Genomic DNA, 23,808 nt, shown 5'->3' with positions numbered 1-23,808 from the left:
GACTTAACAGAAGATGGGACAATGCTCTTGTAGCTTTTGCACATGGCCTTTTGCTGACATTTTATTCAAACACCAGAGACTTGTTCTCAAGCAGGAACGCTTGGGTTGGTGACATCTTTTACAAACGAGGAAACTGAGGCTCTGAAGGGGCAGAAACTTGGCCAGGGGCTCCCAGAGGCAAGGGATAGGGTCAACACTAAGCTTAATCTGGGGAATGAGGAGTGGCAGCAGGGAGTGGGCCATGCTAATCTAAGGCTAAGCTGCTCAACCCCTGGCCTGCTTAGATCCCACTTCTCCTGGGTCCCCTCTCCACTGCTCTGTATGCTAAGTTGGCAGGGGGAACACTCACCACAGGACCCTGAGTTGTGGGGGCAATCTCTGAGCCAGCTCCAGGGCTGTGGGCTCCCCCAGAGCATTGTTGCCCAGTCTAAAAGAAGATAGGATAGAGTGCCCAGTGTTGACAGCCTGCTCAGGATCCCATTCTGCCCGGTTCTAAAGGAACAAGAGGTCCAGGGGGATCCCACCTGGATAGAGACTCACTTGATCTCCTCCAAGTGCTCGAAATGGGTGAGAGACTTCACCAGCTGCACTCCCCCAGCTGGGCCAATCCTGTTCCCTGAGAGGCTGTGGAAGGGGAGCTTATTGGACCTTCTCTTCCCTCATCCCTCCCCACTGCATTTGCATAAGAGATGCAGCCACGCCTCCCTCCTGATGGAACACAAAGACCCAGAGGACATAGGAGATGACAATTCTTGCCACCAAGACTGGGAGAGCTTCCCTTTTCCATTGCTGGCCCAGTGTCTCCCAGAAGCAGGGTAGAGTCCCTGCAGGCTTTTCTCGGTAGGGCTGAGACTCACTCAAACTTCCTGAGTTCTGGAAGTTTTGGCAAGATGGCAGCTAAGCACTGGGTACCCACATCTCCGATCTGGTTGCGACTCAAGCTTGGGGAGAAAAGCAAAGATGAAAAACTATCAGGCTGCCTCCTGTCTCCTGTCTCCCAGAAGCAGTGTAGAGTCCCTGCAGGCTTTTCTCTGCAGGGCTGAGACTCACTCAAATTTCCTGAGTTCTGGAAGTTTTGGCAAGATGGCAGCTAAGCACTGGGTACCCACATGTCCGATCTGGTTGTGACTCAAGCTTGGGGGAGAAAAGCAAAGATGAAAAACTATCAGGCTGCCTCCTGTCTCCCATCTCCCAGAAGCAGGGTAGAGTCCCTTCAGGCTTTTCTCGGTAGGGCTGAGACTCACTTAAATTTCCTGAGTTCTGGAAGTTTTGGCAAGATGGCAGCTAAGCACTGGGTACCCACATCTCCGATCTGGTTGTGACTCAAGCTTGGGGAGAAAAGCAAAGATGAAAAACTATCAGGCTGCCTCCTGTCTCCCATCTCCCAGAAGCAGGGTAGAGTCCCTGCAGGCTTTTCTCGGTAGGGCTGAGACTCACTCAAATTTCCTGAGTTCTGGCAGTTTTGGCAAGATGGCAGCTAAGCACTGGGTACCCACATCTCCGATCTGGTTGTGACTCAAGCTTGGGGAGAAAAGCAAAGATGAAAAACTATCAGGCTGCCTCCTGTCTCCCATCTCATCTTGCACACACCCCTTCTGGTTCGCACGTGAGTCTCATCATCCCATGTTTGGATAGGACTCCCAACTCTTGGTGCCTGCTTAGGATATTCTCCCTGCTGTCTTCCTAGAATTGTTCCTGACTCTTGCATATCATCTAGGAGAGTCCAAGGATCTCCCCTGGAGTTGCTTATGCAGTGTGGAAGTGTGTGAAGGCATGAGAGTAAGAAATGAAGGGAGTACTTGAAGAGACACCCCAACCCCTTCAGTTTTTCCTGCCAAAGTTGCATGGGATCTGGGGGAAGGGATGGCAACTTGTTCCAGCTCCTCCAAGCTGTCAGCAACCCTGAAGAGTGTCAGAAGGCAGCAGCCACTGTCACCAATGCCATTCCTGCTCACCCCGGAGAAGCAGAGTGCAGACTCGGAGGAGAAGAAAGGCACCCTCCAGACTGATAAACCTATATTCGTCCAGAAACTCGTATGCCACTCACATATGAGTTTCCTCTAGAGGAAAGTAAGCAGAGTAGTATTGACTTCTCCCAGTGTCCCGGCTAAGAAATGGAGCCGCAGAGGCTCACAGTGACTTGCAGGCAAGGCAGACATGATGCTTCAAGCCCCCGGCCTGAAACAGTTATTATAATTCCTGTTTGCCTGGACGCCAGCAACAGAGTTTCCTAGGATGGCAAATGGGTTCCCCAGTTAAGGCATCTGAGCTAAAATAGGGGGATTCCTGTCATCATTAACACGGCTACCACCACGGCTACCACCACCACCACCACCACCACCACCACCACCACCACCACCACCACCCTCATAATTATTACTGTTGCCTTTTCTACTCTTGGAATGGTCTTGCCTGTATGAGAGGCAAGAGCTAAGCTAAACTAAAAGTAAACTAAATTACCCAGAGAAATCGTTTGTATTCTTGTTCTGGGGATTGCTTTCTTTTGTACATGAAATTGTAGCAAACTGCCTTGAAGCCAGTTGATTTTGGATCCTCTGTGCCCTTCTGTGCGTTAACCACAGGTCCTGCCAGAGTCAGGCTGGGCCTCTGATGGAACCAAATGCCTGTGGCACCACCGGGGCTTGTTTTAGCCACAATATTTAGTGTTTGCGGTAAACCACATCATAAGAGAGTGTGGCATTCTCTTGTCAAGTAGGCAGGGGGTGATAATACAGGGGAGATTAAGTCTAGCCCCTCACTCCACAAAGTGTAGTCTCTGGCCCTTAAAACCACCGCCATTGAGGGGTGCTCACTGGAAACACAGGATCTGGGCACCAGGACTCAGTCTAATTCTTATCTTAACAGGAATCTGCAGAGAATCCTATGCATATGAAGGGCTTCTATAGGGCACGAACCCCACCCAGCTATATCATTTTTGTATCCAGGAAGCTGGTGGCTCTAGGAAGCAAGAACAGCAGGCACCAGCCCAAAGGGGCCAGGGATGTCCCCAAAGGAAACCAGCACAGGTTCCGAAGGAGGTATCTAATGTTCCCCTAATTACTCACCAAAGGTCCTGTAGTAGAGTCATTCGGCTTAGTCCTTGAATGAGCAAGGCCAGAGAGGAGGCTCCCAATGGTAAGAAACTAAGGCTAGAGAGAGGAGGCCAGATGAACTCTGCATGCCTGGGCTGCAGACTAAGGCCTTGTCCAGCTGGACTCGTGAGGCCTCTACACTGAGCATACCCACAGTCCTCCAGTGTAAATTGTGAAAAGCAAATTGGCACCTATACATTGTGCATGAACTATTGAGTCGCATGGCCAGCGGTTCTGTGTTCTCAACCACATACCTAAACTGGAGCTGAGCAGTAACAGAGATCATGTGACAGGGGCCAAAGACTGGGCTGAGGCCATCTTGAAATGTGGGTGCACTGTCATGTCCATTTTACAGATGAGGAACACTGAGGCTCAGAGGGGAAGGGAACCTACTCAAGGTTTTAAGAGGAAGCAGCAGCGGCAGCAGTGAGAATAAAACCTAAAACTTAGGACCCCTTTCCAGGGCCCTAGCTATGTGTTCCCCACTGGCTGGTGATCCCAAGGTCGCCAGCCTGAACACTGAAGAGAAACAAATGACAGTCTTAGCCAAGGCTTCTACAGAGTGAATGCGGCCAGCCCCTGCTCACAGCACTCACCAAGTATTATTATTTCACTTAATCCTCATAATCCCAGGAAATCAAAGCTCAGAAAGACGACTTAGCCTAGAGCGGTGAAACGTGTGCCCAAGCCAGCATGGCGACGTGGCAGCAGGACTTGGCCAACTGCCTCCGTTTCCTAGGGATATGGTTCTTAAGGACAGTGCTGAAATGACGCAGCCTCAGCCAGCAAAGGCCATCAGCAGCCTATCAAGAGCCTATCTGCCTGAAGGGCGTGGCTCTTAGCAGGGTCCTCTCCCCTAACCTGAGGAGGGTGTGAGGACAGCCAGAAGAAGCTGGCTGGGTTTGAGGAGAGCCGCCAGTGGCAGAAGACATGGAACTGACAGGTCTGGCTTCTGTACACTGAGGACCCATCCCCTTCTTTCAGACAATGAGGAAGGACGCGGTAAGGAGCAGCCTGAGTGTCTGGGACTCAAGACAGAGAGTGATGGGAGGACAATTCTCCCTACAGAACCACCAACCCCTAGCCCTGGCCAAGGCTTGGGGGTCACACAGGTGAATAAGCCAATGACCTTATTGGGTCTTTAACCACTCATATAAAGCTTTGGGAAGGTTCTAGAAGGCTGAACAAGCCAAGAATACCTAGTGGTACCCAAGCAATGGCTCCATGGAAAGACGGGTGGGTTCTGGAAGGTCCAAGGTTTCCTAAAGTCTCCCGCCCATCCTCACGGTTCTCCTGCAGATGAGCTAAGAGGGACAGACTAGAGGCATGCCATGTCACTACAGGCTACTGTTCAACTGTGTGAGCACATGTGTGGAGAAAAATCTGGAAAACAGTCCACAAACTGCCTGTTGTGGGAAATTTTCTGAAGCAGCGTCATCTCCAGGGGATTTCGCCCTCTTTGTTACATATTTTTGAAATGATGGAGCTTTTTTATAACCAGGGTGTATTCTGGGTCATCAGAAAAACAGATTTAAAACAGAAAAAAACGCAGTTAAATGTATTCACAAGAATGTGCCTGAACTGGGTCTGTATGCAGAATGGGACTATTTGGGGGCAGGGGGGTTGGGCTGTTTCTGGCTTCTCTATGAATTCGATGATTGCAAATTACTAGGAGAATAAAAGTAGAGAGTTAAGTTACTAAGAAACTGTGGCTGGCAAGACGGCTCGGTAGAGAAAGGTGCTCCGTGCCAAGCCTAAGGATCTGAATTTGGTCCTTGAATCCCATTTAGTGGAAAGCAAGCTATTCCCAAAAGCTGTCCTCTGACCTCTGCATGTTCACCATGGCATATGCGCGCACGCACGCACGCACGCACGTAATGTTAAAAGAAGGAAGAAAACTGTGCAGATGCCAGAGACACAGGAGGGAGTTCTACCCAGAGTTTATATCCTCTCTTCTGTAACAGCATCTAAAAATGCTACCTAAGTCCAGGGAACAGGTGATCTCACCTAGCCAATGAGTCAACTGAGAATTTAGGGGCAGGGCACATGACTATATGACCGAGCTCATTTTTTAAGTCTCCCGCTGATCACAGGGATACACGTGCTCCCTTTCCACTAAATCAGAGGAGAGAAAGCTGCAGAGGGTGCTGGGTGGGACAACAGAGACCAGTAACTGGCCCTTGGAGCCAGCCAGGCCTGAAGTTAAGTTGCCTAGTAGTTTTCTATTAAAAAAGAAAAGGAAAAAGGAAAAAGGTCAACCAAATCTTGCCTTGGCAGCTTCGAGCTGGGGATTATGTTTCCAGAAACCAAGCATTCTAATGACTCAGCTAGGCAGTGAAGTGAAAGTGTGTGTGTGTGTGTGTGTGTGTGTGTGTGTGTGTGTGTGTGTGATCCAGAGACTCAAAGGCGCATTCAGAGGGAGGGAGACAGAGATGCAGGGGCTCTGAGCCATGTTCTGTAGACCCCTCTGTATGAACCTCCCTTCCTTCCCTCCTCTTCCCTCCCTCCCTCCCTCCTCCCTCTTCCCTCCCTCCCTCCCTCCTCCCTCTTCCCTCCCTCCCTCCCTCCTCCCTCTTCCCTCCCTCCCTATAGTCTAGAGACTATTTCCCTGCCCTATTTTTCTTGTTTTCCCTCTAATTTCCTTTTTCCCTTTCCTTTCCTTTCCTTTCCTTTCCTTTCCTTTCCTTTCCTTTCCTTTCCTTTCCTTTCCTTTCCTTTCCTTTCTCCTTTCCTTTCCCCTCCCTTCCTCCTACTACTTCCCTCCCCTGAATCTTCCTCTTTAGTCCCTTGCACACAAGAACCTCCCTTCTCCTCCTCCTTCCAATGAACTTCCACCCAATCTCCTCCCCCTGAACATCTTCTCTCCCTCCCCTCTCCATGTGCTCCCATCCACTCCTCCCCCATTAACATACACTCCTCCTCTTCACTACCTCCCCCTCACTTACTGCAGCTTCTTCAGTCTGCAGGTTCCCTGAAGGGCTCCCATCAGTAGCTCTGTGTCCTCCTCACGGAGACTGTTGTTAGAGAAGCTGTAGGGACCAAGGAGAAGGTTCCATTCAGGCAAGTACCCTGGAGAGACACTGCTCTACCTGTCCCTTGGCCCTGGAGAGGCTGATTGTGATTACAGATAATAGGCCAGGCTTTCTGCCTAGCCCCCACCCCAGGAGTACCCCTGGCCCCAAGGGCTAAGCTCTATGGTCCCTGCAAGAGGGGTGGCAGTCACAGCTGGGTCAGATAAGAAGGATGCCAGGTGAAGGCTACAGATAAGACTTGGGACATGCAACCATACAACGATTCCTCTGTCCCTTTGTGCTTTCTGGCATCAACTGGGGGCAGAGTCAAGTCCCATTTTGACAGATGTGTAGTTCCAAGCCACCAAGTGAGGGAGGAAGGAAAAATCCAGCCATTTTGACTCCATGGGTCAAGGGTAAAGTCAAGATAAGGGACACAGCATTCAACCTGTGGACTGCTAGGCTTGGCCAGGAAGGACAGATTCAAGTGCCTCTGCACCGGACCAGAGGCTCAGCTGTCCTCTCAGCCATCCCTTGGCCAGGCATCCCAACTTACTCCAGCTCTTCCAGATGGTGGCAGTGTCCCAGACCAAATGCCAGATGGGTGAGGCTCTTTGTGCTCACTTGGCTGAAGGTCAGCCTGTTGGGAACCAAAGAGTGGCAGGTCAGGAAGAGCCTCAGGAGGTCTGAAATTAGTGCCAGAGGCTGGAGGTGGCTCTTGGAATCAGTGCTTAGGGCACGCCTGTCCTCCGCATCACGAATGGCTGCATCCTGGACTAATTAAATAAGGACCTAGCTGGAGGCAGAAGCTGAGGGCTTTCTAGCCCTCCTTAGTCACAGTTGGATGCCCTGCTAATAACTGGCTGACACTACAATAGTTCTCAAGTCTGTCTGACAGCTCCAAAGGGGTTTTGTTTGTTTGTTGTTTGTTTTTAGAGACAGGCTATCTCATTTGTATCTCTGGCTGTCTTGAACTGGCTATGTTGAGCAGTCTGGCCTCTAACTCACAAAGATCAGCCTGCCTCTGCCTCCAAGTGCTAAAATTAAAGGTGCGCACCATCACACTCTGCCCAAGTTCATGAGAGCTTTTCTTCTTTTTTTTTTTTTAAATACTTTCCTTCCACTTAAAATTTTTATTTATCTATAAAAATATATTAAGGGAAAGTAAGGAAAACAGAGTGGGAGGGGTTCCAAGTTTTTCTATTATTTGAAAATTCTGATTTTATTTATGTATTTTAGTACATAGGTGTGTCTGTGTATATATAAGCACATGTCACGGTGTGTGTATATGGAGGTCAGAGGACAACTTTGGGGAGTTCTCTTCTTCCTCCACGTGGCTCCTGGGGGCTAACCTCAGATCCTCAAGCTTGGCAGCAAGCCCCCTTACCCACAGAGCCATCTCACCAGCTGAGAGTTCCTGGATGTAATCAGTTGCACCAATCATCAGAAAACCCCATTTGCTTTGGGCATCGTGGTTCATTCTAGTAATCCCAGCAGTCAAGGCCAGGGCAAGAGGATGAAGAGTTCAAGGCCAGTCTGGGTTACATATTGAGACCCTGCCTCAAAATCAAAGCCAACTCAACCAAACAAAAGCTCCATTTTGCAGTCTTTGCTCTGGTAATTAACTCAGGCAGTATTTACCAATGGATGCCAAAATGTGTGGGTGAAAGTCTGAAGAACTGAATATTGACAATCAGAAGCAATCTCCCTATAAGATGTGTGTCAGTCCTAAAGAGAAAGAGTGCTTTTGCAAGCGAAGGAACTTGGCAGACACCACCTTTATCAGGTGACACAGTTAGCATCTGCAGCAAAGGGACCCAAGCATTGTGTGTCTTTGATAGAAGGTCAGAAGGAATACGCAATGGCCTGGTTGATATTCCCATTACAAACGCAAACTCTAAAGCTAGGCAGATGCAAACTTAAGGAGATTCCTGCCTGTAGATTCCAGAGTGTGTCTAGACACAGGAGGTTGGAGGGTGCTTCCGGTCAAACATGCTACTGAGAGACAATTGACATTGAATGCACATTTTATTCTGCACTGGGTTCAGAACATGCAGGGTAAAGCAAAATTAGCAATGAACACTACTAATGGGACGAGAAGCTGGGAGGGTAAGCTGTGACTGAGAGCGTAGTGTTTAAGGCTGGGTGTGTCTCAATTGGTACAGTGCTTGTCTAGCTTGTGCAAAGCCCTGAATGCTCATGCCTGTCATTCTGACACTCAGGAGGCAGAACAAGACAGGAGTTCAAGGACATCTCCAGCTCTACATAGTTTGAGGACAAGCTTGGCTACTGAGACCCTGTCTCAAAACAACAACAACAACAAAACAATGTACGACTGTTCAGCAGGTAAAGGTGCCTACTGTATGAACTTGGCGATCTGATTTGGAAGGCCAGAAGAAACTACCAACATTGACCTTGTAAATACCATCTTTCTCCCTCCCCATCCCTTCTTCCTTCTCTATCTCTCTTTCATTTACACACACACACACACACACACACACACACACTTTTAATTTTTTTTTAAGAAAGAAGAAAAGAAGATAGTAACTGGTAGTCAATGTTTAAATTCCTGAGGTTCACACTTTCTTTAGATTATGGCAAATAACACCCTCACTCTTGAGAGATTCACTGAACCACCTCTAATGGTTAAAAGTGAAAAAAGGGGGAGGAGAAAAGGAGGAGAGAGGGAGGGGGAAGGGAGGGGAGAAGAGGGGGAAGGGAGAAGTGAAAATATAAAAATGTCAACAGAGATATTTGGGATAAATTCTCAACCCTATAAGTTTTTTGTTTGTTTTGTTTTGGGGTGTGTGTGTGTATTTGTGTGTGTGTGTGTGTATTTGTGTGTGTGTGTGTGTGTGTGTTTGTGTGTGTGTTTGAGACAAGATTTCCATGCTGGTCTCCAACTTCCCATGCAGCTGGGTTACCCTTGACCTTCAGATCCTCCTGTCTCAGCCTTCTAAGTGCTTAGCAACTTTCTATTTGCAACTATTCCAGAAGAAAACAAAACAGAACAGAGTGTGGAGAGAGGAAATTTTTAGTTGTGTGGCTGTGTTCCTAAGGTCACATTTAGGACCCCTGCATCATCTCTAGGAACCTGGGACCTGAGCACAGTTGTGGGACCAGCATCCTCTGGGCTGGGAGCTAGGGAACAGGTGGAACAGGCAGGCAAGGGGGCTATGGTGATTTGAATAGGTTTGGCTTCCATAGACACACTCGTGTTTGAATGCTTGGCCCATAGGGAGTTGCACTATTAGGAGGTGTGACTTTGTTGGAGTAGGTGTGGCCTTGTTGGAGAATGTGTCACTGTGGGAGTGGGCTCCTGAGGTCTCCTATGTTTAAGCTCTGCCTAAAGTGGCACACAGTCTCCTTCTGCTGCCTGAGGATCAGGATGTAGAACTCTTAGATCCTTCTGCACCGTATCTGCTTGCATGCTGCCATGTTACCTGCCATGACTATAAAGGACTGAACCTCTGAACCTATAAGCCAGCCCCAATTAAATGTTGTCCTTTATCAGAGCTGCTGAGGTCATGGTGTCTCCTCCCAACAATGGAAACCCTAAGTCGGGAGCCTCAGTGAAAGTGCAAGTCCACATACCTGAAGCTCTTCAGCTCACAGCTTGATAGCAGGATGTTCTGCAGCAGCTTGGAGCTGGTGCCATCATTGTCATTGAAGCTAACCTGAGACAAGCTGAAAAGGGCCAAGAGTATTCCAGAAGACTGTATGCTGAACACACCTCAGGGGTCACCATGACAGAAGGTCCCTCTAAGAGCTTCCCTGGGTGTGCCTGAGTCTCTGGTCCTTGGCCCAAGTATGAGTCCCACCCCAGGGAGGTAAGAATGTGGCCCCGAGAAGACACTAGGGTAGCCAGTGAACTTGAAGCCACTGTTGGCATTGGCAGTGCCAACCTCAGCTGCTGCAGTCTGGCATATGTCTCCACCAACTGTATCATAAGATGGCTGTGCTCGGTCTCCAGGTCACAGTGAGCCAACCTGAAAACAGAGGGGGTAGCTGCAGTACCTGGTCCATGATGCAAGTTCTGCCCCTGCTTTATGCTCATGGCATTGGAAACACAAGCTGGCTAAAGAAAGTCTGAGTTTACTACCCAGTTACAAGACCCACTGGGAAGAATGGTCCAGGTGGGCAGCGGGCACACCCAGGGAGATCACTGACTGTATGAAGAAGGTAAGCTGGGGCTGAGAACCAGGCATGCTCTGTTCCCTAGAATGTATACATGCTGAGCTGTATCTGCTCAAAAAAGCTGACATTTCAATGTCCATAAATGTGACATTTGGATTGAAATGTCCTAAATCCAGGCATCTAGGAGAGTTGAAAGTAGAAAGTAGGGAGACTTGGCCAAGTCTTGACTGTCAGGAGTCCCAGCTGAAATAGGGCATTTAAGCTGAGACTTGAAAGAGTATAACCAGACAAGAGAAGAAGAAACCAGGCAAGGAGAAGAGATTCTTGGTGGAAAGAAGAGTCTGTGCAAAGAGTTTGAGGTCAGAGAGGGCAAGTTTGAAGGTTTGAGGTGATGTTTGAAGAATTGAAAGTTGGGCTGGAGAGATGCCTCAGTGGTTAAGAGTACTGGCTGCTCTTCCAGAGGTCCTGAGTTCAATTCCTAGCTATTACATGGTAGCTCACAATCACCAGTAATGGGATCTGGTGACCTCTTCTGGTCTATCTGAAGACAGCTATAGTGTATTCACATACATAAAATAAATTAATAAATCTTTTTTAAAAAGTTGTTGGGGAGAGGTGGAGCTATTGAGTTGGAATGGGGGATGGGGAGAGGAGGAGAGGAGCTTCCAGCATGTGGAAAGACCAAACATCAAAAGATGCTGAGCACAAAAGATGCTGAGCACAAAAGATGCTGAGCAGGTGCATGAGAAATACTGATCCAAGCAGTGCCACCAGTCACTCCCTGGAGACTCCTGATGCTGGGTCCTACCTGAGAGCCATGGAATCAGAATTGCCTTCTTGGTGAGGAAATTCCAGCTGGAGCCACAACTTCCTTTGGATCTCAGAGATGCTGAGGGAAGAAGAAATGGGCAAAATGTGTGACAGCTTGCCTTGACCTGGATCATGGCACATGATCCTCCAGCTTTAAACAAGGGCAATGACACTTCAAAAATAAGAGGTGTGCCAGGTGTGGTGGCGCACACCTTTAATCCCAGCACTCGGGAGGCAGAGGCAGGCGGATTTCTGAGTTCGAGGCCAGCCTGGTCTACAGAGTGAGTTCCAGGAGAGCCAGGGCTACACAGAGAAACCCTGTCTCGAAAAAAACAAAACAAAACAAAACAATAACTAACAAACAAACAAACAAAAAGGAAGGTGATACCAAGAGCCAGACATGGCCAGGGTGAGATCTGTTATCACATATTATCCAACCAAAACCTTGTGCCCAGTTACCCCCACCATTGTAATCTATGGGGCAAGCTAATTGTATCAAAGAGTCACTTTCAGGTAATCAGCATAGACCCCCTCTGCCCCCCTAGCATGCCTGTCTGGACCTTGAACCCAAAGTTACTTTCCTTTGACATTATGACCTGTCTACTGCACAAGACTCTACAAATGTGTATAGCTCTTCAGGCATGCTCAGCAGTCTCTGCTAGCCAGGCAAGGACAAGATACCAGTGTCTAGGGGTGTGAGGGCAAGGGATGGTTGCCATGGTCATAGAAAGGTGAATCACCAGGGGCTCTTCTCTGGACTCACCTTAACTCAGTGAGACATCCTGAGGCCTGGGCACAGACTTCCATTAGAGCTGGTAAGCTGACAGAGTCCACCCAGGGCTCTTCCAACCTGTCATGGAAGGGACAAAAACCCCTGGGGTAAGCATTGGCTTATTATATCTAGGGAAGGAGTGGTGACAGGAGGAGCCTGGAGGACCTTGAGAGAGAGAGAGAGAGAGAGAGAGAGAGAGAGAGAGAGAGAGAGAATGAATGAATATGTGTGTGTGTGTATGTGCACACATGTGTATCCCTATGTTGTGAGCATGCCACAGTACATATGAGGGTGCATGAAGCTCCTTGTCTTCTACATTGTTTGACACAGGCACACGCACACTATGCAATCAGTTTTATACAGTTCTGGAGATATGAACTCAGGCCACGGTGTTTGCAAGCCAGGTGCTTTACCCACTGAGTCGTCTCCCCAGCCCAAGAATATGTTTTGAAATAATATTTTTCAGACCTAACACAAGTAATTATGTGGTAAAGGTTAGAAAACCAAATCATACCTAAACTATAACTCCAATGCTATATTTTAAAAAAGGAAAATACAAAAAAAGAGAAAGAGGTGGAGTCAGATATGAGGAAATGTGTGGGCTATCGCCAACGTGGGTTAGATGGGAGAATTTTCATGAGCGATTTGATTTTGATTTTGGTTTTCTTTTTTAATGATTTATTTATTCTTATTTTATGTGCACTGGCGTTTTGCTTACATGAATGTCTGTGTGAGGTTGTCAGGAACTGCAGTTATAGTTGTGAGCTGCCATGTGGGTGTTAGGAACTGAACCCAAGTTCTCTGGAAGAGCAGCCAGTGCTCTTAATCACAGAGCCATCTCTTCAGCCTTGGATTTTGGTTTTCTACATTTTGTAAACTTTCATTTATGTTTTCTGTTTGTTTTTTTTTCCAGACAGAGTTTCTATGTGTGGCCCTGGCTGTCCTGGAACTCACTCTGTAGTTCAGGCTGGTCTTGAACTCAGAGATCTGCCTGCCTCTGCTTCTTGCTGGGATTAAAGGTGTGCGCCTCCACTTTCTGGCTCATTTTCTAAACTTTGTACAAAATGCACGAATGAATTTAGTTATTTAAAACATTTCTGTTGTACGGCTCACTTGCATTATTATTTTTTTAAACATTGTTTTCCTTTATGCTAGTCTGGATTTTCTGCCAACTTTGAAAATGTTACTTTTAGGTGTGGGAAGTTTTAAGGTGTTCTTTGGGCAATCTAGGAAAGAGCTGAGTGCAGGGACAGGAAGTCCTATTTGTGCCCCCACATTCACAGCACATGGCTGAGAGGTGAAAGCGTCCCAAGTCCACATGAGATGAATGAGTAAACTGTGGGGTACCCACATGCAGGGCTACTCGTCAGCCTAAGTGGAAAGCTCTCACGTCTGCAACACCATGCGGGAACCTTGAAGGCATGCCACGTGAATGACGGCAGTCACAAAAGGCTCAGGACAATGTGATTCTACTGATAGGAAGTAACGGAAGGAGTCCGGTTCACAGACAGTTCATGCCCCAAGCTGGGGTAAGCAGAACATGAGGAGCTGTTCATTGGAGACAGAACTTCAGTTGTGCAAGATGAAGACTGGTTGCACACGGGGTGGAAGTCTTTTCTATGGCTGAGCTGTACATTTAACTGTGTTATGATGGTTTGTTTGTTTGTCTATCTAGACAGGGTCTCGTGTCGACCAGGCTGGTTTCTAACATTCTAGGTAGTCAAGCAGTCAAGGCTGTTCTTGATCTCTTGCTTCTCTATTTCCTGAGTGCAGGAATTTCAGGCTCAAGAAAGTACTCGTGTGACTGATTATAATTTTAAGATAGGTTATGCCAGGCAGTGGTGGTGCACGCCTTTAATCCCTGCACTCAGGAGGCAGAGGCAGGCGGAGTTCGAGGCCAGCCTGGTCTACAGAGTGAATTCCAGGACAGCCAGAGCTACACAGAGAAACCCTGTCTCGGAAAAACAAACAAAAACCAAAAAAAAAAAAAAAAAAAAAAAAACAAACCCAAAAAAAACAAGATATGTTATTTCTGCCAGGCAGGGAGTGTCAAACAACTCTCATCCCAGCACTTGGGAGGTAGAAACAGGTAGATCTCTGACTTCAAGGGCAGTCTGGTCTACAGAATGAGTTCCAGGAGAGCCAGCCAAGGAGAAACCCTGTCTTTAAAAACAAACAAAAATGTTATTTCTTAAATCTTAAAAAATGAGAACAATTAGCTCTCGTGCCTTTCCTTGGGCTATAGTCAGCGATGTGCAGTGGTGCTCATAAGGCCAGATTTGGGGGTACAAAGTTGTTATCTTATCTCATGGAGCCTTTTGACCAAGTTTAGAAAAGTCAGTGGTTAGCTCCAGGGCACATAAGGAAGTAAAGAGGCACAGCCCTGACTGTGATGGGTAGTCACAGCCCAGAGTCAGGAATGCCCAGGAACCTTTGTGGACCTGAACTCCACAGCCAACGGTTACACTTAACTACCATGTGAGAATCTCATATTAAACCAGAGAACACATGGCCCTAAGGGTTGCCGTAGACTCCTCAGGTGTCCTGACTGATCTAGAATCCCTATTTCTTTATTTGTAAATGTGTGTTTATGTTCCTATGTTGTGGTGACTTAAATAAGAAGTGTCTTACATAGGTTCAGGCATTTGAACACTTGGTCGCCAGCTGTCACTCTTTGGGAAGGTTTAGGAGTTATGGCCTTATTGGAGGATGTCACTGGAAGTGGGCTTTGGAGTTCATAGCTTCAGCCCACTTTCTCTGCTTTGTGCTTGTGATAGCTTAGTTCCTGGAGCTGCTACATCTGTTGCTTGCTGCCATCTGTCCCCACTGTGAGGGACTTTCATTCCTCTGGAACTGTAAGCCAAATAAACTCTCTTAAGTTGCCTTTGGTCATGTTGGTTTATCACCAGTGTGTGCCTGTTTGTATGGGGGTGATTGTGTGTGCACTTGTGCCTAGCATACCCAGAGGCCAGAGGACAACTTCAGATGTTGTCCCTCAGGACCACCCATCTTGTTTTCAAAGACAGGCCTGGGGCTTGCCAAGGAGGCAAGGCTGGCTGGCCAGGGAGCCCCAGGGAAACCCTCATCTCCATCTCTTTAACGTTGGGATTATACCTCTTTTTTCCTTTCAGTTCTAGGGCTGGAACTCAGGTCTTTGTGAGGCAAGGCAAGCATTTCACTGTCTGAGCCACCTCCCAGCTTTTACATTAATGGGATTCACAGTAAGATGTTTAGAAGTGATATTTCTATGAGGTCGTCTGTATTTTACTTTAAAGTGCTTTAGCCAAACAAATGTGGAGTAAACATGGGAGAAAATGAGCAATTATCGAACGCAGGAAATAGAATGTGCATTTTGAAAGATTATTCTCTCTCCTTTTTTAGAATGTTCTTATTCTGAATGCTTTTACATTATGGTGAACATGTAAGCTGGTTCTTAAATGTTATTTTTATCTTCCATTAGGTACCCTTCAGAACTTTCTTTGATTGTTTTTAATTGATTTTAATTATTATTTCTTCTGTGGCGTTAGGGATGAACCCCAGAGCTTCACAAATGGTAGACATTCACTCTACTCACTGAGCTCTACACATAGCATGGTTTATTTTCTTTTAAACCCCAAAGCACAGCCTCCCTCTCCTCATGGACAGTTTTCTTGTGCCTTGCATGGCTTTAGGGAAGAGAACTGGGCTTCTGAACACAGGAACTGACCAGGCAGTGACTGAGAGGGCCCCATCTTCTACTACCCCACTCTCCTCCCAAGTGCAGGCAGGTACCTGAGGCCCAGCAACCCTGTTGGCCGATTCACCAGGTTCAGGAGCATGGTCAGCTGTGGCAGGTCCAAGTGACACTTGGTCAGCCTGAGGACAGAGATTAGTTATTGGTATGGCTCAGGCAGGCAGGATGCCCCACCTATATTATCCACATGGGCTGGGCCTGTCACTCACCAGAGCTCTGTGAGCTGTTGGGCCTGGCTCAGGCTGGAAGCCAATTTGGATACTTGTTCTGGGCTGAAGCTGCATTCACATAGCCTAAGGGCAGAAGAAGAAAGGGTCTGAGGATGCTTGGGATGCTGGCCTCTCCTCTCAGTCTCCCAGAGGACATAGGCTTAGGTTGGGGCCTGACAGGTATTGGCTCTTGTCTTAGGAGCTCATTACTCCACCGGCACAGGGCCCACCTCCAGGTACACGGTGCCTGCCTGTTGCACGTTTCATTTAGTCTTTATGATACACTACAAGCAACCACTGATTGACCCCAGCACAACCTGCTGGGTTATCCCTGAGGAGGAAAAGCTAGCTTTGGCAGAGTCAGCCTGACTCTATGACTAACGGGATAGTTCAGGCTCCTCATGTGGAGGGTGAGCTTGGGCAACGGCTGGGCATTGGCTGTGGCTCCGTGGTCCTCAGCCTACAGATAAGCTAGGTCATTGTCCCTGAAAAGGGACTGCAGGACCCGCAAAGAGGTTCACTCTGGTATCAGGGCTGCTGGCACCTCACAGGCCTCCATGAGGAGCTGCCACATAAGCTGGCCTTAAAGGGTGAGAGACTCTTCTCAGAAACAGCAAGAGAAGAGGATACTAGGCACACTCCATCATAGGCAGCATCAGGCAGGGTGTGCTGGTGGACGGAGAGCAAAGGCTGTGTGTGTGTGTGTGTGTGTGTGTGTGTGTGTGTGTGTACACTCTACATGTATGTGTATGGGAGTATGTAAGCAGGGAGTATATATTTTGTTTGTAGAGTGTATTTGTGATATGTGGGATGGTATGTGTAGGGTATGTACATTTTGTGTGTTTGGTACATGTGTGTGCTGGATGTATTGTATAATATGGTACTGTGTAGTTTGTGTGGTGTTGGGAATGGAATGAGGACAGCAGTGCTCAACTGGAGAGCAAACCTGGGTTGTATGTCAGAAGCAGACCATCTGAGGAAAGACTCAGTGAAGAAGCCACGGGTTCCTCACAGATCAGAATCCCTGCCTTTTCCTGTTCACCCAGGATTACCTCAGCGATGTCCCGGCTCCTTCCTTTTTGGAGAAGCACATTCGGAAGATCTGCTCAGAGCTCAGACTGTGAGAAAAAAGGGCAGGGAGGCATCAAGCTAGGACTCTGGGCACCCAGGGCATTGGGGGCAGGGCCACACAGAAGAGACGGGACTAAGACCACAGAGAACAGGGCAGGTCTTTGCCACCCTCATTCTATGAGGAAAAGGTTCTGTATACCTGGCCCTCTCCACCCTGGTGCCACCCCATCAGGGATAGACGCAAAACCACACAATATAAAGCTGCAATGTGGGAGTTGTAAAGCTCACCACTAGTCAGTGGTTAGCAGCCTACCTCACAGAGACCTCTTGGATATTAGGGTAGGAAGGCAGAGTCTCCAGCAGGTACAGGATCCCTTCCTGAGAGATATTGTTGTGACTGAGGCTGGGGAAGAAGAGAAGCTAGGCTCAGTAGGGTGCCTTGCCTCTTGTCTCCCCTCCCATTTCAATGTCCAAGAACCTATTCTCCAGATGTTGACATTGAAGCTGAGAGTACAGGGAAGGCATATGTCCCTGAGTCCTTAAAAGCTGTCCTTACCGAGCCTGCAGTTCCTGTGGCTGGGGTGGGACACTGAGGAACCTAATGTTTAGGCAACTCCAGAGCAACAGACTGTGTGAGGAGATGCAGTGAGAGCAGATGTCTTCCTGAGAAGCCTCCCTTGTTAAAGATCCTTTCCAGACTTGTGCCCCGTCGATGGAGTTAGAGGGTTTTAGGAATGGGGTCAACTAGGAGCTGGCTGCTGAAGCCCTGCATCACTTGGTAGGGATGGGATGTTGCTCCCAGTCTCGAGCTAGCTTGGTGAGGGGACATGGTGGAGGGGCAAGTCTACTCTACCACAAGTCCTAACTTGAGTGTCTGACACAGGATCTGTCGCACGTGGGGATGAGGCAGGAGGTTGTCGGAGCAGGTCCAGGTAAGAGCCACCCTTCCCATCACTGGCTCTTGTCTTCAGGTTCCCTTGAGATGCTCTCTATGCTCTGGTTGAAGTGGGGAATCCCCTGGCTGTCTCGGGGATGCTCACTTACTCAAGCCACCCAGAGATGGGCAGCTGTGGCAGGCACTCCAGAAGGCACCTGAGCCCGATGTCACCCAGCAGATTGTCTGTGAGACTGTAAGAAGTAAGACACAGTATTGGTGGACCAACCTATAGCTCTGCCTGCTCCTGGAGGTCCCTGTGGCCACTAAATCGACTGTCACTGCTGCTTGTCATTACCATGGCATCCACAGCACCCCACCACCAGAGGCATCCTCATCATACTGAATGACCACGCCCACCACCAGAGGCATCCTCATCATACTGAGTGACCACACCCACCACCAGAGGCATCCTCATCATACTGAATGACCATGCCCACCACCAGAGGCATCCTCATCATACTGAGTGACCATGCCCACCATCAGAGGCATCCTCATCACACTGAGTGACCACGCCCACCATCAGAGGCATCCTCATCATTCTGAGTGACCACGCCCACCACCAGAGGCATCCTCATCATTCTGAGTGACCACGCCCACCACCACACCATCATCGTTTCACTACTACCAGCATCACCAACAGCTCTGCAGTTCCCCCCACCAGCAGTGCTTACTGTGTGCTTATCACCCCCTCCACTATCTGCGACACTCACAGGACTCAGGTTCCTTTAGCAGGCTTTTAGGAGTTAGAGAAAAACTAACAAGCTTTCCCCTGCCCATCACTGATGGCAGCTAGAATCCGCAATGATCCGGGAAAGGGACACATGTTTGGAGGATACAGTGACTTAACAGACTTCCTCCTGTGATTTAGGAATTTGACCTTAGAAACTACACCTGAATTTCACCCCTTCTTTCCCTCCTGAGAGCATCCCTGGGCTCAGCCACAATTTCCCATTTACCTTTCTAACATTTAAAAATATTTTTATTCTATTTTTATGTTATGTGTATGGGTGTTTGCTTATATCTGTGTATGTCCAGTGTCTGTAGAAGGGCCAGACTCCCTGAACTGGAGTTCCGTGTGAGTGCTAGAAACAGAATCTGGGTTCTCTGCAAGAGCAGCAGTGCGTTTAACTCATTGCACCACCTCCCAGGCCCCATACCTCCGACACTTATTTCTTTGGAATTTTCAGGAGGATTTTGTTTTGCCTTCTAGAGGCTAGAGAGATGGTTCGGCAGTTAACAGTGCTTGTTGCTTTTGCAGCACACACAAAGGACAGTTCAACCACTCATAACTCCATCCCTAGGAGATGCAACAGCTTCTTCCTCCTGGCTTCTGTGAGTATCCATGTGTGTGAGGTGCACACGTATGCATTGTGCGTATACATATACACACATATATGGGAGGGAAATTGGTGGATCTTTTTAAAGAGGAGTGCCTTGTTTCACAAGGCCGATTAATATGATGACCTGCATTTGACTTCTGTGGTCCTGGAGTTTGAATCTCAGGTTTCGTACATACTAGAGCATACTATGCTCGACCACTGAGCTACACCTCCAGTTCTCAAATGACCTTTAAAACAAGACAAGTTTCCCTCTACCACAAAACATTCATCTTTCTTAAAGCACACGGCTCATATCAGCCACATCTCCTCCTGGCAACATCTTCATTAAATTTGTCTTAGTTGGGATAGAGTTTTACTACGTGATGCCTTGAACTTGCTATGGAACCCAAGCTAGCTTGGAACTTGAAGTCCCTTCCCTTCCCTTCCCTTCCCTTCCCTTCCCTTCCCTTCCCTTCCCTTCCCTTCCCTTCCCTTCCCTTCCCTTCCCTTCCCTTCCCTTCCCTTCCCTTCCCTTCCCTTCCCTTCCCTTCCCTTCCCTTCCCGTCCCTTCCATTTCCCTTCCATTTCCCTTCCCTTCCCCTTCCATTTTCCTTCCCTTCCCTTCCCTTCCCTTCCCTTCCCTTCCCTTCCCTTCCCTTCCCTTCCCTTCCCTTCCCTTCCTCCCTTAAGTTGCTTTGATTAGGTGTTTGGTCACACAGTGATGAGAAAAGAAACTAATTTGGCCACAGAGGGAGTAGGGTAGAAGAGAAGACACATGGGGAGGCTTAGAGATGAAACCCAGCATCCCACCTGTCCCTGATAACTGATCCTGAGCTGCAGTGGGGCACATGAGAGTGCCTGCTCATATGGACTCTCCTGTTCTTGCACCTGTGCAGCCCAATCCAGGTGTGTTCCACTCTCCTCCCCCTCCCCTCCCCTTCCCAACTTACTCAAGCTGGCTGAGGGCATTGCACTTGCTCAGTGCACAGCACAGTGTTTCCATATGCTCCTGGCTGAGGCTGCATCCCGGGAAGCTACGTGGTCCGGTTGGGGACAAGAAGGAGAGGAAGCATTCAGATCCTCAAACCACTCCTACCCCAGCTTTTCCCGGGTGTGGCCTCTGAGCTCCAGAGGACGTTTGAAAACATGGAACACCCATAGCTCCTGTTCCCTGCAGGCCCCTTTTGGTATCTATGTATTCCCTTTGGGAAGGGTGATTCTTAGTGTGGACCCTAGCCAGTCACATCAAAAATCACTTGGGAACTTGGAATGTGAATCTTGGGTCCCCCACCAAATCTACAGATCAGAAACTCCAGATCAAGGCTAGGAGGTTCCAACACAGGTTGAAGAAGACCTCTAGATCTTTTTATTCACTGCCCCTCCCCACCCCCAATTAAAAAACAAACAAACAAACAAACAAACAAACCACAGACTGAGAAGTGTGACATGTAAAGTGACAGTTGACCTGTCTTGTTTTTAAGGCCTACAATGAAATCTCATAATTAATTAAATGAAAGGGCCCTGGCTAGTCAGCAATCTTAACACTGTCCTCCCCACCCCCGCCAAAAAAGGCCTGAGCCTACCCCCAAAAGCTCTGAAGTCAGAGAGTTAATAAAATTGCCAGCTGATTTTTTTTTAAAAAACCATTATTACTCTCTTTAACTTTAAAAGATTCTTGTTTGTTAAAGACATTAACTCTCTATGTAGCTGGGGCTAGCCTTGAACTAAAACCCTCATGATCCTCCTGCCTCTGCCTCCTGAGTACTAGGATTACAGGCATGCGCCACCACAGGTGGCCTAATTATTTGTTACTTAACGATTTGCAGAAAGAGTGTGCCTTGGGGGAGTGGATGGGGGACTTTTGGGATAGCATTAAAAATGTAAATGAAATAAATACCTAATTAAAAAAAAGAAAGAAAGAGTGTGCCTGCCTCTGGGTTTGAAGCAGTCAGCAGGCCAACCTTAGTGCCTGCTCTCTGATTACACTGCAGTGCCCAACAAGCACTAGTTATTCACTAACTGTCATTTCCCAGCAAAGAAGGTGATGACCCAAAGGGATGCGTCAGAGAACTAGTGCCTCTGCATTCAAAGGCTGCCCTCCTGCCCTCCAGTGCCCCAGTCTCTGTCACCTTAAAGTACTGCCAGGGTCAGCAGGGCAGGGTCACTCATGTCTGTACATGCCTGGTGCCTTACATATTGGTTGTGCAGCTTTGCCAATATTCTGCTGTTCCATAGCTCCCTATTGTACCCAAGGAAGCCAACAGCCAAAGGGTAAGCAGCTTGCTCAAGGCCGCAGGCCTTGGTGGCCCTGGTGGCCCCGTGTCTGGACACCTGGATTGTGTGGGCAGGTTGCAAAGCCCTTTGTAGATCCAGCCCTAAATTCTAGTCTATTTAGACAGAGACTCTCATTAGCCCCTGAGCTTAGCCTAGACCTCTCTGGGCCTTTGAGCCTTCTTGTTGGAGAAACCAGTTTACATTTGGCAGGTGGCACCTGCACACTGCTCTGACCCCAGGAGGCAGATCTGCTTGTCCCTGATCCCTATGGATGTCTAGGACAGTTCAGGGGACTTACCCACAGCACACACCCTCTTGTTCCTCATTGGAGTCAAAGTGCAGAACAGCATGACATAGGGACCTGTAGTGACCATAAACACTCACTCACCATTGGCCATTGCCCCAGGGTGCCCCCAGACTTCACCTTGGGTACAGCTGGTCACTGACACCCACCAAACACCAGGCTCCACCCTCTGAGACTAACCTTAGGGCTCCCAGCATAATGCCCACCTGAGAGTGACCTTCCGAACCCGTGGGCACAGGTTGAAGATGTCAGCCAGCAGGAAGGGGCTTCTTGAAGATAGGACTGTGTGTCTCAGCCTGAGAAGGGAAGGGGTGGGGCCAAGCAGGGTTAATGGGCGAGAACCAGGTAGGCTGGAGTGGGGGTGGGGTGGGGGGTGGGGGGAGGAGGAGTATATCTTGGCTGCTACTTCAGCAAGATAATAAGGAAGACAAGAGGACTCAAAAGAGGCAAAGAGGGGCCGGGGCAGGAGCAGGCTGGCTGGGTCTGACTCCCAGTTTCGTTTGCTAGCTATGTGACCTTGTGTAAGTCTTAGTACCTCCACGTTTTGTGCTCCTTATGGGGCAAATGGGACTAGCTGCAGCCAGCACCCTGACTGGCATGCTTACGATTGCTGTCATGGTTTAAATTTTTAAGAAAGATTTATTTGTATGTATATGTCTGTGTGAGTGTATGCTGCCTGTGTGTTTGGAGGGCAGGGTACCCAAAGAATCCAGAAGGTGGCATTGGGTCTCTGGAGCTGGAGTGATAGGTGGTTGTGAGCCATTTTATGTGGGTGCTGGTAACCAAACTTAGGTCCTCTGCAAGAGCAGGAAGCTCTCTTAGCCACTGAGCATCTCCAGGCTCTTGACATTGATATCTTCTTTTCTGTATGTGATAGTCCTGCATGTGTATGGGGCATGTTCTCATGTGTGTGCAATGTTCTTGTGTGTTGAGGCAGGTGTGTGTGTGTGTGTAAGAAAGAGAGAGAGAGAGAGAGAGAGAGAGAGAGAGAGAGAGAGAAGCTCATCCTAAGGTTGCTATTAAGAATCTTCCTTGATCTTTCTCTCTCCCACAGTATTAAGGCAGAGTCTCTCCATTAAAGCTAGAACTCACCAATATGGCTAGTCTCTAGTCTTACTAGTCTGTTTGAACACCTGTATTCTTACCAGAGACCATGAGCAGCAGGAAGTGAAAGGAAGACAGAGAGACAGACATCCTAGCAACACCCCAACAATGTAACCAGCTACAAACTCCGGCCTTGGAGACCTGGCCATGGGTGCATCTTGCCTGCGACTCAGCTCCTCTCTTCCCATTGCTTCTCTTACCCCTCAGTCTCCACTCAGCAGCCAATCTTAGCATTTGAAAATTCATATTACTCATGCATACCGACTTCCAAATTCCTGAGAGTGAAAACCCCAATCCTCTCTCTGGACACCAGGTCCTACGTGACCAGCCCTGACATCTCCCTCCGTCTTGTGTCCTAGCTCCTTCCTGCCGGCCACTGCCTCTGATCACATGTGTATCAAGGCTTGTCAAGGCTGCAAATACGGTGTCCCCACTGCCTGGGATGTAGTTCCCTGCCCTTCACAAACTTATAAAGACAGACTCTCCCTGTTGTCCTTCGGGAATCACCAGGCCTTCTCTGATCATGCCTATTGTCACTTGTGTCTCAGCTCCAGCCACTTACCGTAACTCAGTGAAAAGAAACTTGCTATTGGTTACATTCATGTATTAATTGTTTTGCTTAGGGTTTGTTGTTTTGTTTTGTTTTGGGGGCAGGACTTCACTTGGTAGCCCTGGCTAACCAAGAACTGGAGATCCTCTTGCCTCAGCCTCCCCAGGGACTTGGGTTCCACCTGACGCCATCTGGCTGCATCATTCCACATCACTGTGGTTTTTGCTTGGCTCATTGTACCACAAGGCAAGCACGGAGAAGGCAAGGACCTAGTTGTTTGCTTTTCACTCCCATGTCCATAGCACCCCAGACCGTGCCTGGTCAACAGCATGGAGGGTGAGTGAAATCAAGGTGAGACTACGCAAGGATCCAAACACAAAAGCAGCATCACGGCTGACGCTGGGCCACTTACAGCTGTGGTTTAGGTGACTGTCCTATCTCCGACCACTTCACATCTGCGTGCTCCCCTCCCCACCACCCAGAGG

At 48.5% G+C, this 23,808-nt stretch overlaps 1 protein-coding gene, 1 long non-coding RNA gene and 1 other non-coding gene across 8 annotated transcripts in view; 1 reads left to right on the top strand and 2 right to left on the bottom strand.

Moving 5' to 3' along the window:
* Positions 1-23,808, bottom strand: part of Nlrc5 (NLR family, CARD domain containing 5) — a 92,938-nt gene that overhangs the window by 4,929 nt on the left and 64,201 nt on the right. For all 6 annotated transcript variants that reach the window (XM_006531162.3, XM_006531165.3, XM_011248428.2 and 3 more), the window contains 21 exons: positions 21,876-21,965; positions 21,664-21,726; positions 20,042-20,125; positions 17,880-17,963; positions 17,149-17,238; positions 16,817-16,882; positions 15,765-15,848; positions 15,594-15,677; positions 11,814-11,900; positions 11,049-11,129; positions 10,009-10,092; positions 9,698-9,790; positions 6,660-6,743; positions 6,038-6,121; positions 3,066-3,149; positions 1,438-1,521; positions 1,245-1,328; positions 1,051-1,134; positions 858-941; positions 541-624; positions 350-427 (listed from right to left, as the gene is read on the bottom strand). In XM_006531162.3, coding sequence (XP_006531225.1) covers positions 350-427; positions 541-624; positions 858-941; positions 1,051-1,134; positions 1,245-1,328; positions 1,438-1,521; positions 3,066-3,149; positions 6,038-6,121; positions 6,660-6,743; positions 9,698-9,790; positions 10,009-10,092; positions 11,049-11,129; positions 11,814-11,900; positions 15,594-15,677; positions 15,765-15,848; positions 16,817-16,882; positions 17,149-17,238; positions 17,880-17,963; positions 20,042-20,125; positions 21,664-21,726; positions 21,876-21,965 — 1,740 coding nt within the window. The remainder of the gene's footprint in view (positions 1-349; positions 428-540; positions 625-857; positions 942-1,050; positions 1,135-1,244; positions 1,329-1,437; positions 1,522-3,065; positions 3,150-6,037; positions 6,122-6,659; positions 6,744-9,697; positions 9,791-10,008; positions 10,093-11,048; positions 11,130-11,813; positions 11,901-15,593; positions 15,678-15,764; positions 15,849-16,816; positions 16,883-17,148; positions 17,239-17,879; positions 17,964-20,041; positions 20,126-21,663; positions 21,727-21,875; positions 21,966-23,808) is intronic.
* Positions 8,435-23,429, top strand: Gm51584. The gene is made up of 3 exons (XR_003947587.1): positions 8,435-8,449; positions 19,031-19,104; positions 22,818-23,429. It is a non-coding gene; the product is annotated as a predicted gene, 51584 (long non-coding RNA).
* On the bottom strand, positions 17,239-17,298 carry Mir7072 (microRNA 7072). The gene has a single exon (NR_106040.1). It is a non-coding gene; the product is annotated as a microRNA 7072 (primary transcript).

This window comes from Mus musculus, chromosome 8 (assembly GCF_000001635.26).
Source record: "Mus musculus strain C57BL/6J chromosome 8, GRCm38.p6 C57BL/6J".
Lineage (NCBI taxonomy): Eukaryota > Metazoa > Chordata > Mammalia > Rodentia > Muridae > Mus > Mus musculus.
Note: the sequence above shows the minus strand (reverse complement) of the source record. Positions and strands in the feature narration are given on the sequence as shown.